This window comes from Serinus canaria, chromosome 5 (genome assembly GCF_022539315.1).
Source record: "Serinus canaria isolate serCan28SL12 chromosome 5, serCan2020, whole genome shotgun sequence".
In the NCBI taxonomy this organism is placed as follows: Eukaryota; Metazoa; Chordata; class Aves; order Passeriformes; family Fringillidae; genus Serinus; species Serinus canaria.
In genome coordinates this window covers 39,286,642-39,305,356 of record NC_066319.1, presented here as the reverse complement: position 1 = coordinate 39,305,356, position 18,715 = coordinate 39,286,642, and the positions used below count along the sequence as shown (strand labels likewise).

Sequence of the window (18,715 nt, the reverse complement as noted above, 5' to 3'; positions counted from 1 at the left end):
AATTAATGCAAGCCAAAACAGTTTGTACTATAATATTTCCTTGTAACAAATAAATAAACTTCATATATATACATATGTTTATACATTTAAACCAAGTTGCACTTTAAAACTTTCTCAGAAAGTTTACACCACAGCTAAAAGCCTTCATTAAACAAAGCGATGTGGGATACACTGGTGAGAATACTAAGTTAAATGTATCAATAATTCATACCATCAAGCACAGAAAAGCAGGACTTGTCTGAATACTACAAACAATCCTATGGGAGTTGATAATAGCAAGAAGAGTGACTTTGATGGTGTGAAATGGCCTATTGTGTGCTGAATCTATACAATATCCTGGTCCTCAAATAGGATAAGCAAAGATTCAGACTTTATCCTTCGGTACAAGACAGTTGGATATTTCAAAGATATCTGCCAGATGGCAGGAGTTTCAGATCTCCCTTTTCTTACAGGATTAAATGCAGCAAAATGAATTGCATAACCCTTATCAAATGCTCTCAAAAGGGCAAGAGATACCGAATACAGTGTCCTGTTCCACTTTCTGTCTGACATAATTCTCTGAGATTAGCCATCTGACTGAATTCAAGAGATTACCCACAGCAGATAATGCTCTTTTTCATATCTTGTGAATCTGAATAGAACACATTCTTATATGCAGATTACTTTGTCTCAAAGAAAAGGCCTATTGTTATAAGTGCTGTACATTAGGACACTCCCCGGAACCAATAACACACACATACACACACAGATTTATGCACAGATGTCCCAAAAGCTAAAGACAACTTTCTCTTTCAACTATAGCTCATGGAAATGGGACTAGCAGCCACATTCTTGTAAACATGGATGCATCTTTGAAATGTTCTAACCACACTTTATGCAGTCTCATATTCTGCGCCAAAGAATAATTTAGTAAAGAGAATAAATCAGTCATGTTGAAAAAAACAGACGTTTATTAGAATCCACTTTTCCTAAGCTTTTTAAAATTCTGATTTCAACTGCTTTCTGACCTGCCACTCCTGACAAATAGTAAACTTCCATCAAGGAAAAACACTTTGCTCAACTCAGACATTTTTGGTTACTTCCTGTTTATTGAACTTTAACTGCTTGGTTGTGGGCACCAAGATTTGAGACATTCAACTCATCAAGGACAGACCAGTTGCAGCTCCATCACACACCAAGAAGTTACAGCAGGAAGCCTTTCATAGCCTTTCAAATACGTACCTAAAAAAGCCAGCCCTCAGGGCAATCCTGTAATCTTTATTTATCCAAGAGACCTAATGCCTCACCTTGGAAATACCACCTGACAAACAAAGTCAGTCAACCGTGGCAGAAAAAGCAGTCTTCATAACTGTTATCATATACTGTGACAGTTGAGGAGAGTTCTTTAGACACGTGAAAGGAAATAAGCTAAATTAATCTTTTCCCATTGCTCCCATCCCTCCACTTTGTATTAATTCTTAGATTATCTGGAAGACAGCACTATTATGTACTGCAATTTAAAATGTCTCTATGAGGCATGTTACGTGCTGTACAGACCATACTGTTTGTAGCACATACTCACGTATTCTTAGAAATAAATTAAGAAGAAATAATAGGACTTATCATTAAAGTTCTCCTAGAAATGTTTAAGTAAAAAACTGCTAGAAACATGTGTGTTAAGATCGCACTGCTAAGAACAGCAATGGGTTGGCATTTGTAAGACTGAGATTCTCTCTCAGACACATTAATGAACAACTTGTTAGGGAGGGCTGATGTGTCTCCTACCAGTTCACTTTCTTCTTCCTCTGCTGTGTCCTTCTTTGCTTCTTCTTTCTGGTCTTCAATATTTGCATCAAAATCCTCCATCTCCACCTGTTCCAAAGCACATGCACAGACTTAAAAGGCATTGTCTGGCTTTTAATTATTTCCTTTTTAACAGACTAAGTAGAGCTGTCCAAATTCAAATAGAAAAGAAAGGATTCATCTTTGAAGGTATGATGATGCAATATATATGAATCCTGTGTCCATTCTGGCTTTCCTAAGAAGCACATTCTCTTCTAGCAACAGACTGTCAAAGAATATTCTTTACAAAGATTTTCTGGGGAAAACCAAAAATTGTTCATTCCCTTCCTTCACTTGCATTACTTGTGTTACCACTATACGTAACAGCAAGATACTTCTCTTGCTTCCCACACAATCACATTTCAAAACTTGCAATCTCAGAAAAAGTTCTTAAACTTGCCATTTATATATACCTGGAATGGCTGTCTCTGCATAGAACATCTGTACTGAGCCTTTATCTTTTATGTATTTTTATATCACAGTAAAGAATAACAGTAACCATAGAGTTCAGCATAACAAAATAGAAGAATGAAGACATAACATCTAACTCTGTTCATCTAATGTAATACTTTCTGAGCTCCAAAGCTGTACTGGGGACCCATGCATACAGTGTGGAATACGTAAAACTCCCCAGGTCTGTAAGTTTTTTACATAATTTGCAAAACCTCGTAAATCCCAGTCTGTCATTCTCTGAACCTACTTTAGAGTGGAACCTTTTGCTGTCCTCTTAAGCATTACTGTATATTCCATTACAAAGAATTTGGAGATGTAATAATAACTTGCTAGCATTGTGACAACCTGCAAAGAACCTCTGTCTACTTCAGCAGTTCATCAGTTTCTATGGCTGTGTCAAGAGCTGTTCTGACAGCAAAAACATATGGTTCATTCACAAAGACCACACAGCTAACAACTAATTTATGCCCACAGCTCCTGACACAACTGCCAAAGAAGAACGTAACAATACAGTAAGCTGACACACCAAAGATGCATGTCATGGCAAACTGCAAATGAAGTAAAAAGGCAATTAGAACCTTCTGCTATGTGTTAGTTATTTCTACATTCTCTGCGAAACATCTGTATTTCTACAAGGACTGAGTTCAAATTTGTTTATTTCCTTATCTTACTTTCTCAAAATATGATCTAAATAATTCAGTAACCTGTAAAAAATGCTGAGTTTCATCTAAGAGTGCAAAGATTCTCTTTAATCTCCTTAATTGGTATTCAACAGTTGCTAAGAGCAAAGTGACTTCAACTCTTGCTCAAAGATGCCTGTCTGAGCCTCAAAAAGGTGATAATAGGTAAAAATGTACATTCATGTTTGGGGTAATTCATAAGAATAACAAAACACACTTTCCTGACATAGTGATTCTGACTTTCAAAAGTGCCTTGTTTGTAATTGCCTTGCTGTGATCACATCTTTGTCAGCTTCATATTTTCAGTATAGTCACACTGACCTAATCTGCAGTTTTAACAAGCACAGAGATTCTCACCTCTTCGATAGCAGCATCCTGCAGCAGAGAACGAATGTCCAGGCGCATCATGTGGCGTGGTGCTGCCTCCCAGTGATCAGACATCTAACAAAACACACGAAAAGGAAGCACCTCTAAAAATCTAACAGATTCATTGGAAAATTTGGTTCCTGATTGCTAACAGGATGTATCTGTACTTCAGTAATTTTAATCAATCCCATGAAATAACTACCAGTATTTCTTAGAGGAAAAGTGTAAGCATTACGTAGTCTTTAGTTTTCAAACTACAGCAGGCCCAAAAGCACAATGTGACTCCAGATGTATATAGTTACCCTGCTGATATCCTTTAGCTTGCGCCCATGAATATTCCTCTTGGAACACGTCTGGTTATCTGCACTCATTTCAGCTAAGTACACCTAGAAAGAAAAAGACTATTAAATATTGTAAACCAATTTTTAGAGCTCTTTTTCTACCTTGTGATACGCTCTGCAGTTGTACACTTTAAGAAAGGAAAATCTGTAACTAAACCACAGCATTTTTCTTGAATGTGGGAGACTTTTCCATTCAAAAGTTTAGAAAAATCAGCATATGGCTGTCAGCAAGTTCAAATGCCATTTAGGCTGCATTACCTCAAACCCCTTTGTTTTTGCAGCACTCCAAAACTGTTCAAAGTGTCGCACTCTATCATTGATAGCATCAAGGATAATGAAGGGAAAGAAGCCGTCATCCAAGGTCTTTTTGAAAGTTTTAAACATGCTGGTACGATAGGTCTCCTCCATATCAGCCTCATATTCGTACTCCATCACCTTTACCAAGGACAAAAGCATTAAGAAAGAGGACATCTATAAAATGGCTAATATTCAACACCTGAGTGGCACGACCACAAAGTACATTGGTGCGGGAAAAACACCTTTCAGGTCAGTTTTTAAGAATATGCTCATACCACGCTAATATAACCCTAAGTTATATTGGCTTGTTTTGAAAAACAGCCCAGAGACCTCTGCACTCTTCCCAACCCACAGACTGCAATTCTGATTGCCACTGTTTTTCCAGAATGTCTTGTTTCTTTGTCAAGAAAAGCAACAGAATTAGGACTACCTTCTTTTTAACTTTTTTCCCTGTATCTGGGTCTCTCTCCTCTTTCTCCACTTCAGTGATAAAGTAGTCATCCAGGCTGAGCACTCTTGGTGCAGGTCCTCCACATTCTACTTCCTTATCCTGGGAAGAAAGCAAAAAGAAAGCACATACCTTTGCTGTAAAAATTCCGTTCTGCTACACTTCAAAATACTTCAAAATCTTCAAAATACTTTTGGTCAACAGCAGTTCCCTGCTCAATAGTAAAAACAAGAAGAGAGCAGTATCCCACCTGCTTGCTAACACTGGTGGATATTCACACAGTACGTGAAGATATGGAACATGAAATAACAACAAACTTGAATTCTAGGCAAACAGAAAGCAAAGTAGAGGAAGCACATGTAAAAGACAAGCAGCACTACACAGTGAGTGCCTGTTTACATGTTTACATACCCTAATGAGTTTTGCTACATGTGTCTTTCCACTGCCAGGTAACCCTCTCATGATGATCACAATCTGAAACAAAGATCATGTAAGCAGATATGATACTGTACTATATTTAACAGACTCTCTTTTGCAAATATTTTCTTCTGGAGAATTATGTGCTGTGGGCTCACACATTTGCATATCACCAAGCACTCACTGACTGTTTTAGAAACCAGGCTGTGAGAAATGGTAGTAGTTCTACAAAATTCAGAGTTTTTGAATCATTTCAGCAGTTTAGGCTGCATGCTATAGATCTGGTTCAGTTTCACTAACTTCTTTCATTCAACTGAATAAAACTTACCTAAATGTATTTTATCTAAATTGTGTTATTTCTTATATAATATATGCATTGCCAAATCTCTGGGTGAAGTACAAGTCTTTCCCCTGATACATCAAAAACTAAAGTGAAGACCTCAGAAGAGGCCAAAACACCTTAATATTACATACTAATTTGCTTTGACCATTCCAATGAAGTTTACCCCTCCTGTGAACTTCTAATAGCTATGCTACAACACTCCAGGCATTTGCAAAGGAACCAAGCTAATTTCCAGAGCTTCCTCCAATCTACACTTGTTCCCAACATATTACATCCACCTGCATTTTATGTGAATACAGACCTTGTTCAAACCGATTGTTGCTTTCAGAATGTACACTCACCCTCTCTGGCCTGCTATCCCGTCCTGGTGGCTTTAAAATATCATCTACATTTTTAGATTCTGGCTTCCTTTCTACTCGTGGAGCAGGTGGTGGCTGACGAGGCATTGATGGAGCAGAAATAGGAATCCTTTCCTCAGGGTAATTTCTACGATCACCTTCAAATTCCAGTGTTTGGACAGAAGAATTTTCTTAGTTCAGTAAAATAAAAAAATTAAGATGTTCTGAGCTGATTTAAACAGACCTTCATTATTTTAAGTTAAATTCACAGATATGTCCTCATAAATAATTAAAATTTCTAATCTTAAACCTATTGCAATCAAAGACAGTTTTTAGCAGAGTATATAACTGTTTCATTTATGATCTCAACACCACTGAGAAACAAAACTAAATGCCACCACCTAAAGATATTTTCCTGAATTATATATTCTGAACAAACAAATACTGCAAATCAACTTATCTTCTACCAATTAATCTTCACCTCTGCAAGTCCATTTTTTAAAATAATATTCTAGCAAGACTTTAGGATAAAGAAACTGTACCTCCAAACATGGAAGGCCCATGATCATACGCTGGACGATCCGTCTTTCGTTCATATGGTGGTCTGTCAAAACCACCTCGCCTGGAGGATGGATGGTCTTTCTTGTCACGGTAAGATTGAGTTCTTGAGGGTGTAGTAGGAAGAACCCTGCCAAAAAACACAGTTTGTGTATTTTTGTCAATTTCCACTGTGGATTCCAGAGTGAAAGGAACATGTACTTCACAGGCAAAACGGGCAGCCTGATACACAATATAGCCTCAAGTGTATTGATTTCCATAGTGTTCCAAGACCATGTACCTGTCATCTCGAGGATGCCTCTCCTTTTCAAACCTCTCTCGTTCATAGTCCACAGAACCTCGGTCTCTGTGCAATTCCCGCTCTCTCTTGAAATCCCGATGATCTGTGCTGGAATTACCTTGACGCTCAAAATAAGGCTCACGATCTCTTTCTCTGTTGTAGCGACCTGGATGCTCTGAAGGGAGAAACCCATAGAAATCCAAACTACTATTTTGGAAAAAGAAGGCAACAGGTAAAAGTGCAAGAAAAGTATACGATATGTGAGCTAGGATGCACTTTATCAGACACTCTTTTCCAAACCGTACAAGAGACAACCATACCATGCAGTCCTACTTAAAGCTACAAAACTGAATTTTTAAAGTTGCTAGGTATTGACTGCAGTACTCCTCCTGAAAATATAAACTGTTATTCTTATGAACCTCTAATGAAAATAAAGTGGTTGTAGCTTAAACAAGAGTTACTTAGTTTGAACAAGCTTTTAGCATCTTACAGCTTTTCTTAAGAGCTAACTAACTCTTTGAAAGCTAGCCAAGCACCTCCTACCTTTTTGAAATGTTTGCCTGTCTGGTAGAGGTTCTGGACGAAGGGTTACCCTTTCCCCATATGGAATCTGTTCCACTTTACTCGTGGTTATATCTGGTTGAAAATAAACAAAAAAATCCTAGGTTTTAAAACATGTGTCTTGTATTTTCTTTCCTCTTCTCGAAAAGTAATCAGTCAATGGCATTAAAAGTGACTAGAACAAACGACCATAATTTCATTTAATGGATAAAGCAAAAAGAGCTTTACATAAATAAACAGCACTATGGTTTTTAAAGGCTGAAGTGGGTTTGTGTGTGTGTATGTTGTATATAAACCACTCCATCTTAACAATGGGACTTCTGCCTTTCCGGTGAGTTCAGGTAGCATGCAGTGTCAGAAAATTCTAAACATTAAAATGCTCTGTAAATTTTAATAACTCAAAGAGTTACTGTAATGTCAAGAATAGTAATTGAAAGTCTCACAAAAATGACATTTTTTCAAACAGCTTTTAGAAAAACATCTACTTAAAGGAACAGATACAGCTTCCAGTCCTGTTATGGTACTTTAGGAAGAGAAAAAGCAGTCTTTAAATGACAACGCACAATTTAAGAACTTCTTTATGACATGATTTCCCTCCTGTTACAGGAGGGAGATCAATTCTATTAAAAACTAGTGTTGAATTTTAGCTTTGGTAAGCTCAATAGTAAAAAGCAGAGCCCTCCACTATTTACTTATGTGTTAAACAACTGTATAGGGTGCATGGCCCTCAGAACCAGACTCTGCCGCCCCCTCTGGCTAGAGGGTACCTCACACCCATTATGCAGCATATAAATAATGCAAACACCAGCCACATTCTGTATTAAATCACTAAGTCACACTTAAGAACTCTAACCATCCGAAGTACCTTCTAGCCCAGTTATTTCCATACTCACCTACAAGGAGATTAAGGGAAAGTAACACTATAAACTGAAATACAGCACATAATTTTGTACTTATTAGAAGCACCCATGGCTATACACCATTCACGGAATAGTAGCCATGGAATATACACTGTTCAGCAACATGAAATAGCTCTTTCTAAAAGCATCAAGAAAAACACTAAACTCAGAGTCATAACTGGTTAAAGGTTAGAGACTCCTTCTAACCACACTGATCAGCATTACATCATTAATGCACACAGGCCTACACATCAACTGCAGAACACACATACTTTGCATGGCACACTCCTTTAAAAAAAAAAAAAGTCAGGAGGACTAATTAGCTCTTTGATACATATCAAATGCTCTGTAATACCCACCTCGCCCATGGCCATAATCCACCGTTTGCTGAATGATGGGTGCTTTAGGAACTGCTGGAATAACGGGAGAAAGGGACACTGGTACAGCTGATGGAATGGAGGTGTGGATGGCAGGTACTTTCACAGGCGAGGAGACAGGTGGGGGCATCATGGACTCCTGCTTACACAACTCGTACTCCATATTTGCACCTTTATCCTCATTTGTGTCCCACAGTCCATGGAAAGAGTCCTCATCCCAGCGTTCCTGTTCCACAGCAGAAGGTGATGGTTTTAAAGACTGACCATGACTTGGGGTTGTAGTTGGAGTAGGAACTGGAGCATGTGGCCTTGTCATAGCTGTGGTAGGCCTTGCCACTGGGGCACTTGGTCTTGTCACAGGGGTGGGCTGTCTGAACAACACGGGAGGCTTTATAATAACAGCAGGAGAAGGTTTAATAGCTTGGGCTTCTACTGGTGCCTCTGAAGATAGCTGAGAAGAGACCTAGATGCAGAAAGCACTTTTAATGTAGATCTGTAAACTAACCTTCTCTCATCCTCAGTACGTGCAATGGCAATTGGTAGTCAAATCATACACATTTTCTAGTACCTCCATCAAGGTGCTACAGGTAGGAGGACTATTTTTTAAAAGTGGGAGCCTGATTTAATTTTGCGTTTGCTTGCTATGTGAAGGCTTAAACACTACTGATTTTCTTTAAAATAACCTTACCAATTTTTGCTCCAGTAGGCCTATCTCAGTTCAAAAGTGTCTACTGTTTATTTCCAAAGACTCCTGCTGTCTGCAAAGATTCCTGCTGTCTGTGTGAAGCCTGAAAATCTGAAAGTAGGGCAGCTTGGTGAGATGCAAAAGGATTGATAAGGCCAGTTTCTTTGTGGAAACCACTGGAAAAATTCAGAGAGCAGAAATACCTGGAAAAACCTTAATAAAATCAGTATCAGAAGAACAAAAGAAATTGGAATGTCTTCCCTAGTCGAAAACCAAACATCCACAAGAAACCCCACACATTACAAGACTTTTCAGCATCAAAGCAGATGCCAAGTTACAGGCAGCCTTATTAGCAACATACAACAAAAATTGCAGGACGGTTGTAGATACAAAGCTGAGCTCTGTAATAACAACTCCAAGTCACAGCAGAAATATCTGGAAGGAAGAATTCCAAGAAAGACAAAAGTTGCTTGAAAACCTCTGGGCAGACAAGTGAAGTAGTATGAGATACAAAATATCAAAATAGAGTAAAGTAACTTCCTAAAGGTATCAACATGCCTATAGTTCTTGGTAGCAAACCAGTTCCATTATTTTACTTTACAAGACACTGTAAACAAGGAAGAGGTCACCTAAGCAAAAAGAAAACTTGCAGTGCCTCATTCACTGCATAACACTTCTCTGGACAGAAGGACAAAAAAAGGTTGGTCTGGCTAAATGTCAGAGCCAGAAGACCTTATGGCTAAATTTATTGGTATGAGTAACTTCGGGGTTAAGATGTGATGAAGAACAAAGATGGTGAATCAACTCAGATATCTCCTCCAATACACATTTAACAAAACTGTTTACTCATTCTAGGAAGGATTTATAAACCTAAGTTAGCATGACTGCAGAAGTTCAGCTGATTTCTGAATTACCAAAAAGCCCAAATATAAGCATCTGAGAACAGTTCCCAGAACTGCACAGAAAATTAAGCAGTAGAGGAGTAGTTACATCACAACAGGATGGAGGTACATAAACATGAGTTTCCATGCACTTCATGATATTCTAGAAGGTAATAAAAATTCCCAATTAAAACAGCAAACAGAAGGCTAATGCCCATGCTACATTGAAATATCTCAAATATCCTTAAGTTTTTCCAACTTCAAAGAGGAGATAGCTCCCGAAGTAGGAAAAGCAGTGCAAATTAAAAGAATTTAAGCAAGGAAAACCAGGGTCTTCTTGTGAACCTTACATCCCTGTTTTGGGAGAGCTCTTTTTGCACATTATCCCACAGTAATCTAGAGTGTTGAACCTCATGTGCAACCACCCCTGATAGGTCATAATTGGTGGACTTGTAGGTGTAGAAAAAGGGATTACAAGTGACGTTGCCCCTGATAAATCACAGTCGTACTAATTACCAAAGAACAGCCTTGCCCTTAATGGGCTCTGATTAATAACAATAAGCGTGATAGAAGGGATGGGTTGGCCGGTCAGGGAGAGCCTTGAGGAAGAGGACCTTGAGAAGGTAGAGAGCCCTGAGGAAGAAGGAATAATCCAGAGAGACACAAAGAAGAACAAAACAAGGAAGAGAGTTGCTGCAAATATCTGCTGCGAGGTCAGTCTGGGTCTGATAGAGTTAGAGCCTGCTGTTGGAGCCTGCAGTCATAGCTGAGCTAGGTAAAAGCCTGCAGTCAGAGGCAGCAAGGAAATACTTGCAGTCCTATTCCAGCAGGAAATAGCCAGCAGTCAGTCTGTCAGAGAAGCCAACAGCAGGACTTTGCTGTAGTCAGAGTCAGGATGGCTAAGCTGTAAAGAAGAATAAACTGGGAACCTTTTCACATTTCAAATGAGAGTCTGTGTCTTGGCTCATTTCCACCCCTAATGAGAGGTCTGCTGCAACAGACTGACTGAGCAGAAAATGCTTTGGAAAATTTAAAGAAACAAAAACGTTGTTTTGCCTCAACAGAAGATAGCTAAGTTGTAAGGATTACTGGGGATGCATTCCACAGAGAAATTTGACCATCAGTGTGTAGAACTGGTTCAACATACATAAACAGTAATTGCTACCAACATATTATCAGTGTAAGATGAATTTACCTGAAAGGCACCTGGCCTTGTGCTTGTGTTCTGTGATCTTGGAGAGTCTTGGGTGGAAATGTCAGGTTTGAACTCCTTCAACTTCTGTAGCTGTTCTTTTTGCTCCCTGCACATGCATGATAAGAAAGTGTTATCAGTCTATAGCTTAAATGAAAAATTAATGAAATCAATGCTCATGGTGAGAACACATATTACACTAGCATCAGAGACAAAGCCAAAAGAAGAAAAGGACACAGCAGGCTTTACATGGGCAATGCTGTGATTCAGAAATCCCTGTTTCACATCCACTTAACCATGGAGGCATTTAGGGTATTAGCTGTATGCTTTTTGATCACAAGTTTCCTGAGACATGTAGCTACACTTTTGTGCTTTGCCAGAACCCCTCCATTTGAACAGTAAAGAGAAAAGATGGATTTTTGGCTTCTGTCAACACCTTCTGCAAGCAAGAAAGCCCTTGGAAATATATACTTAAGTGTTCTCAGTTACTTGCTCTGGTTCACATAGTGACAGGATTGAGGCCAACAAAGCACAAGAGATTCCAATATATAAAAAGCTAAACAGTGAGTCTAACTTTTCCTTCTTTGGTTTATGTATCAAAATACTGTTTAATATACAACTAATACATAGTCTACAGAGCAAAGACCAGGTTCAGCTGTGAGTACTACAATCACTGGATTACAAAGTTCTAGTGAATATGGTTTCTTTTCCCTTCAGTTTTTGTTAGCAATCTCTAATCTAGTTTTTTCAATTGCTAATAACTCTGTGTATTGAAGCAGTTTCTAAATGACAACTAGGAATGGGATCCCTCTGTAACAAGAAGTAACACAAACCACGCTAACCAGAGATGCATCGGTTCAGTGCTCAGCAGAAGGGGAACTTGGCTCACAAAAAAGAACCCTCAGAGTTTTGTAAACACAAAAGAGTAAACTGAGCGCTACACTAGATCACAAATATAGAACAGTCTGCAGATGAGACCATGCTGCTTTACACACAATAAAAGCAAAGCCAGATGAAGGCTTTAGTTTTGGAGATGAAAGCAGTTATGTACCACACTACTGGTATAACTCTTGGCTCAAAAAATCCCCATAAAAATTAATAAATAATCTCCATAAAGTTGTTCCTACTGTTCAGACTTAAATCATATGCCTATAAGAACCTAATGAGAAGTACTAGCGTAACTGATTTGAAGATTACCCTCATATTCTATTAAAAATCAGTATCATATTTATATTTCCCCTTTTTACTAGCTTGGAAAGATGTATATGTAACTACTTTTTACATAAAACATTTTAGTGACTATGATTAAATTATTTAAGCCCTAATAAATATGTCTTGTAGTGATTCACAAACTATGGTCCTTAGCCTAAGTGACTGGCTTGCAGCTAGTCACAACAAACAGCAAAACATATGCTGGCCAACTGAGGCAATGGGAAAGTCAGGAAGCTGAAAATAATGTTATTCCAAACTTTCAGCAAATACTACTTTATAACACAGATTTTACAGTTAATAACACCATTGAATTAATCTGATTGCAGTAAATTATTAAATTATTCAGAATTAAAGTTCTCCCTTTTAAAAAAAAAATATTTTTCTTGCATTTTGGCATGCATCTAAGACCTTCTATATGGGACTGGTGTTTAGCAATCTTACAAATCTGAAAACAAAAGTCTGAAGAAAATCGCAAAACATCTCTATCATGGATTGGGTTGAAAGGGACTTCAAAAATCATCTATTCCCAGCCTTCCTTTCACTAGATTAGGTTGTTGAAAGCCTCATACTAAACACTTATTAAAGCCTTAGGAAGTCTAGCAGCTGCTTTCTAAAAATGCAGTCTTGATGAACTCTTGCATTCATAACTTCCTAACTGTTATACCACTCCTTTTATGCTGATTCCCAGAACTAAAGATCAACTGAATTTGACAAAATTGTTCACTGACAATATTTGGTTTCAAATGAGGAGGCTCTGTAAAAAAAACCAAACTAACAAAAACCCACCTATGTTTTAACTTAAAAGTGAGCAATATAAAAAACACAGGTCTTAAGAATCACATTAATGTAGGTCTTGAGGGGTAAGTACTAAAAAGCAATTATCACTAGCTTATCTGACACCACCAGAAATACTGAAAAGAAATTATCCAAGAGCTTATTTGAGGATAACAAAAAGATTAGTCAGATGATGTGACAGATCTCTTCCTGGAAAGTAACATACACGGAGCACCATATTCACAGGGAAAGGGACAATCATCTATTTAAGAAAAAAAAGTCCATCCACAAAAACTGTGGTAAAGGTACTCCAGATAACTTGTTCCAAAGGAGCTCCTACTATCATGCTGCAGGTAAAAGAAATGAAGCCATTACTGTGTTGATTCAAATGGATCCCACAGAATGGGATTCCTATTCAAAATCACAGAATTGGGCAACTCACCGAAGCATTTTGAGCTCCTGGGCAGCCTTCAGAATTATCTCATGCTGTCTTTGGCTTAGGACCATCACTCCTCCCAAGGACTGGTCAGAGTCCAGGTTTGAATCTGCTCCCAGCATATCAGAGGAATGTGAAGGGGGAGGAAGGGATGAATCTGAGTGGTCATCCAAAGACCGCAGTCTCTCTCCATCATCTGGATACCACCTATCTGACAACCGTTCCCTCTCCCAGTCTGTCCTTTCAGGAAGGTAGTCTTGCTTCTCCCTCCATGTGTCATATCTCTCCGGATATTCTCGAATCCTAAGCTCGCCCCTGTCTCGGAGATCTCTGTCATAATGATCTCTATTCCTATCGTCCCTCCACCTATCTTCACGATACCTGTCCAGAGGTGGAAGGGGTGGTAATGGTGGCAGTGGGGGGATATCCAGGTCACGATTCCCCATTTCTCTGTCATCCATAGGTCTCATGTCCCAGTCTCTATCCCATTCTTTGTCTAAATCTTGATCATAAATATCTGAGGATCTTCCAGTTCTATCTAGATCTCTCTCTAGTTCCCTTTCTCTTGGCCTTTTCCAGTCATCCCACCACGAATCTCGTCTGTCGTGATCGGATGATAAAGGAGGTAGTGGTGGTAGGGGAGACAATGGAGGCAGTGAATGGTGGGATTGCAACCTGTCATCTCTGTCATATGCATGTACAGAATCATCTTGATAATCAGAGTTGTGATCTCTCCAGTATTGTTCTCTTTCCCACTCATCCAATTGCTCATGCTCCAACGACGGGTCATCTTGACTATCTAAAGGAAATTCTTCCTGCATTGTATCATCTTCATGACCCCAAGAACCCCTGAATGTTTCATCTCGATGGTAAGGAGGCAATTTGTCAGGGTCATCGCCTAGGTGAATGGGTTTACCCATATTTCCTGTTTCAGATCTTCCTGCTTCCCTCTCATGGCTATCTCCCCTTCTGATGGGACACCTCTCCCGGCTACCTGCCCGCCTGACCAGGTCTCTCTCCCGGCTACCTGCCCGCCTGACAGGGACCCTCTCCCGGCTTCCTGCCCGCCTGACAGGGACCCTCTCCCGGCTTCCTGCCCGCCGCATGGGCTCCCTCTCTCGGCTACCTGCCCGCCGCAGGGGTTCCCTTTCCCGGCTAGAGGCCCGTCTGACTGGGCCTCTCTCCCGGCTTCCTGCCCGTCCCCTATCCCAGCTGCCTGTCCGTCCAGGTGGCTCTCTGTCTCGGTTAGGGAATACCCTCTCATGGCTATCTGACCGTCCACCCAGCCCCCTCTCTCGGCTGCCTGACTGTCCATCTGGCATCCTCTCCCTGCTGCCTGACCGTCTATCTGGCATCCTCTCCCTGCTGCCTGCCCTCCTGAACACTCCCCTGCCACGGATGGATGCCTGCCTAGCCTGCCCTCTGCCTCTGTATACATATCCTCTACCACGGCCATCGTCTATCCTGCCCATTCCCCGGCCATGGCCATCATCCATCCTGCCCATTCCCCAACCACCGTCCATCCTTCCCATTCCCCGGCCACCGTCCATCCTTCCCATTCCCCGGCCACGGCCCATTCCCCAGCCGCGGCCATCCCCCTGCCCTCTGCCACGGCCTCTTCCTCTGCTTCCTGGTCCCTTTCCTCTATCTTCATGCATGAATGGCCCTTTTCCTCTGCCTTCCAGTCCGGGTAGGTCCTGGGTGCTATCTGAAGCAGTCAACTGACCATCTGATGAATCCAAATCCTGATTTCCTGTTGCAGGGGGTGCTGTATTCTGGTTCTGAGTAGGTGGGGTGGGTGCCTTGGACTCTTCTACTTGCTGGTTAGGATCATGTGAACTCCATGTCCACTTTTTAGGAGGGTCTGAACTAGGTTCTTTGACTTCAGGTTGGGATGGCTCCTGTTGAGTGTCTGTCAGGTCCTCATTCGGCTCAATGGGAACTGCACTCTGTGTATCAGGAGTAGACTCAGTTCTGCTTACAGACTGCTGATCGCCAGCTGTGTCTGTAAAAGGTTCTTTGCTTTCTGACTGTGAGTCTACCTGTGTCTGCTGCTGCTGCTGTCCCAAATGAGGCCTGGGCCCCATCCACCGTGGACCACTAGGTCGGGAACCGTGTCCATGTGATGCATTTGTTGTATAAAATTGTCCTGCTGGTCCTCGTGGGATAGAGCTCCATCTACTTGAAGACTGTCCATCTGTATTCTGTCGGTCAAAACGCGACCTGTATCCTTCTGAGCGCTGGGAGTCAAAACGAGGTCCTCTCTGTCTTGAGCCTTCAAATTTGTCATATCCTCTTCCTCGAGGTCCGTCAAATCTACAGATGACACAATAGAAATTTTATTCAAATGAACATGTCATCTTAAAGTCCTATAGATTAATTTCACACAAAATAGAGAACTCATGTCTAAAGTCAAGTTGCTTAGATGTCTGGGATTCACAGTTGTACATCACTAGATGAGTCAGGAAGGCCAAAGCATGGATGAAGCTGAGCTTTGCAAGGGATGCAAAGAGTTCCAAGAAGGGCTTCTATAGGTACATCAACCAGAAAAGAAAGGTCAAAGAAAGTGTACCCCTTGGACAAACACAACTGGCAAACTGGTAAAAATGCATGAGGAAAAGACTTGTATACTCAACAACTTTTTTGCCTTAGTCTTTCTTCACTGACAACCCTATGCCTCTTGAGTGGATGGACTGCAAAACAGGGACGAGGGGTGCGAAGTCACTCCCACGATAAGAGAAGATCAGGTTCATGATGACCTGAAGTACCTGAATATATGTAAGTCTATGGGACCTGATGAGATACATCCCAGAATATTCAGGGAATTTGCTACCATACTTGCTAAGCCACTCTCCATGATATTGGGAAAATGGTGACAGTCAGTGAAGTACCTGATGACTGAGAGAAGGAAAACACTACACCTATTTTAAAAGAGGGCAGGAAGAAGGACTCTGGAAACTGACCTGTGAGTCTCACCTCTGTGCCTGGGAAGATCATCCCAGAAGCTATGCCAAGGCACATGGAGGACAGGGAGGTCACTGGAGACAACCAGCACAGCTTCATCAAGGGCAAGTTCTGCCTGACCAACCCAGCAGCCTTCTATGATGGAGTGACTAATGGATAAAGGAAGGGCTATGGATGTCTTCTGTCTGGAGTTTTTTAAGGCCTTTGATATGCACCCCCAAAACATCCTTCTTTCTAAATTGGAGAGAGATGGATTTGATGGATGGGACTATTTGGTGGATGAGGAACTGGCAGGATGGCAACATCTAGAGGATAGGGGACAATGGCTCAATGACCAGATGGAGATCAGTGACAAGTGGTGTCCCTCAGATGACTGGACACTGTTTTTTATCTTCATCAATGACATAGACAGTGCCACTGAGTGCACCTTGAGCTAGACGACACCAAGCTGAGTAGTGTGGGTGACAAGCCTGATGGACAGGATGCTATCCAGAGGTGCCTAGAAAAGTTTAAGAAGTAGGTCCATGGGAACCTCACGTGGCCAAGTACAAGGTCCTGAAGCTGGGTCAGGTCTCAATATAGGCTGGGCAATGATGGGATCGAGAGCAGCCCTGCCAAGGACGACTTAGGATTACTGGTGAATGAAAAGCTGGACATGAATCAGAAATGTCTGCTCACAACCCAGAAAGACAACCTGTGCCTATCACTGCACATCACTGAGCTCTAAACCAAAACACATAAAAGACATGTACGAGTAAGTCATGAAAACAATCTGTTCACAACTGTACATCCAAAAAATCCCCAGGAACAGAAACACTTTTTAAAAACGGTTTTTTAAAACCAGGAGGTAGAAAATTATTCATTTATATAAAGCTCATGTGCATTGCTAGCAATTCACAAATTATAATTCATGATTGATCACTTTGGAAGCAAAGAGAAGGGAAATAACCATGAAGATATTACTGTAAAGTCTAGCAGAGTACAGAAGGATAGAAACAATTGAGCAGAACACCACTGCCCTTTGATTCAGCAGACATCATACCAACCCATCTTGAACTAACCAGTAGATAGAACAGATGTCATTTTTGAACCCTGGTATCATGTATTAAACAAAAACATTCAAAAAACAAGATATTGGATTAAATTATATAGCAGGTATAAAATCAGCAAAGACATATAAAATATTTACAACAGCTTTCCTATTTTCAAAGAAGGAGCATTGTGTCTTTGTGAATGAGAAGGGGCAGCATCCTCTAGCACTTAAAAAAAAAAAAAAAAAAAGCAACCTACTCTCCAAATTATGCTCAGGACATCTATGTATCCTTGCTTTGAAAATATAAATGCAGAGAGCATGGTGTACATACATTAAAAATAAAACCTACACACTTCACACAACCACAAAAAGACTGAGAAAAAGATATATCTTTCATTTCTTAATGAATCACTGAAAATCTCGTAGCCTAGAATATGTATGAATCAACAAAAACATGCTTACCTAGGGCCTCTAGGGCCTTCAAAACGTGCTGATCTGGGAGGATCTGGAAGCAATCCACCTGACCTCACCGGTTTATCCTGCACAATAGGCATGTGTGTTGAAGACACTGCAGAAGTGCCTTTCAGTTCCCCACACTGTTGTTCAGATGAAAGATTTACAGTTTGTTTACTAAGATGACCTTGAGATTTTCCATGGTCAGATGAGCCAAAGGATGAACCTACTTGAGAATGGTAAGGTGAATAGCTAGTTGAACTAGCTATTTTTGATGCATAGGTACCAGGGGTGGGAAGGAGAGCTGGCCTCGGTGTTTCAGTAGCTTGACTGCTTTGAGAACTGGATCCTGAAGGAACAGAGGAATTGGATAACTGAGAAACAGAAGAGAGAGGTGGGGGAACCAGTGGAGGTGTAGTTGAAGGTAAAGTTGGTGGCAAAATAGGAATGCCACCTTGACCAGTTTGAGAATATGGAATAAATGGAGGGGGCAGCGACACATTTGCAGGATATTGATTCTTCAGATTTTGGAGTGAGGTCACTTTTTCCTGCAGATGTGACTGAGTAACCTTCATCTGTTCATCCCATGCTTTCCACTGCTTCTCGTACTCTTGAAGCTGGTCTTTGTGAGGGTAGGTTTGAAGCTGATGTTGCCACTGCTGGTTCATTGATCGCTCCCAATCTTTATGAAGCTGCTGGAACTGTTTTTGCTGTGCCTCATAATGTCGCAGCTGCATGTCCACTGACATTGTCTGCAATGAGATGACAATAGGTTCAAAATACCTTAGATAGTCAGTTACTCTCAGAGCCATGTATTTCAGTATCACTTGTAATATCACAATTTCTGATGACTTGGGCGAAAGGCTGAGGAAGAACTATAGCAAAACAAAACCATACACCAACAGT

General features: G+C 40.6%; 1 protein-coding gene across 5 annotated transcripts in view; it reads right to left on the bottom strand.

The window, feature by feature from the left end:
* The window catches only part of YLPM1 (YLP motif containing 1), a 35,648-nt gene that overhangs the window by 8,539 nt on the left and 8,394 nt on the right, over positions 1–18,715 (bottom strand). For 3 of the 5 annotated variants that reach the window (XR_007777651.1, XM_050974845.1, XM_050974847.1), the window contains exons 4-17: positions 17,819–18,561; positions 13,366–15,675; positions 10,941–11,046; positions 8,162–8,405; positions 6,886–6,978; positions 6,343–6,517; positions 6,047–6,192; positions 5,508–5,695; positions 4,818–4,880; positions 4,389–4,508; positions 3,920–4,096; positions 3,623–3,706; positions 3,312–3,395; positions 1,765–1,851 (exon numbers count right to left, since the gene is read on the bottom strand). Coding sequence is in view for 4 of the 5 variants with exons in the window: in XM_050974845.1 (XP_050830802.1) it covers positions 1,765–1,851; positions 3,312–3,395; positions 3,623–3,706; positions 3,920–4,096; positions 4,389–4,508; positions 4,818–4,880; positions 5,508–5,695; positions 6,047–6,192; positions 6,343–6,517; positions 6,886–6,978; positions 8,162–8,405; positions 10,941–11,046; positions 13,366–15,675; positions 17,819–18,561 (4,620 nt within the window). In the remaining variant the exon portion in view is untranslated. Of the gene's footprint in view, positions 1–1,764; positions 1,852–3,311; positions 3,396–3,622; positions 3,707–3,919; positions 4,097–4,388; positions 4,509–4,817; positions 4,881–5,507; positions 5,696–6,046; positions 6,193–6,342; positions 6,518–6,885; positions 6,979–8,161; positions 8,643–10,940; positions 11,047–13,365; positions 15,676–17,818; positions 18,562–18,715 lie in introns of all 5 variants that reach the window. The other 2 variants (XM_030239880.2, XM_050974846.1) reach the window with 2 other exon arrangements.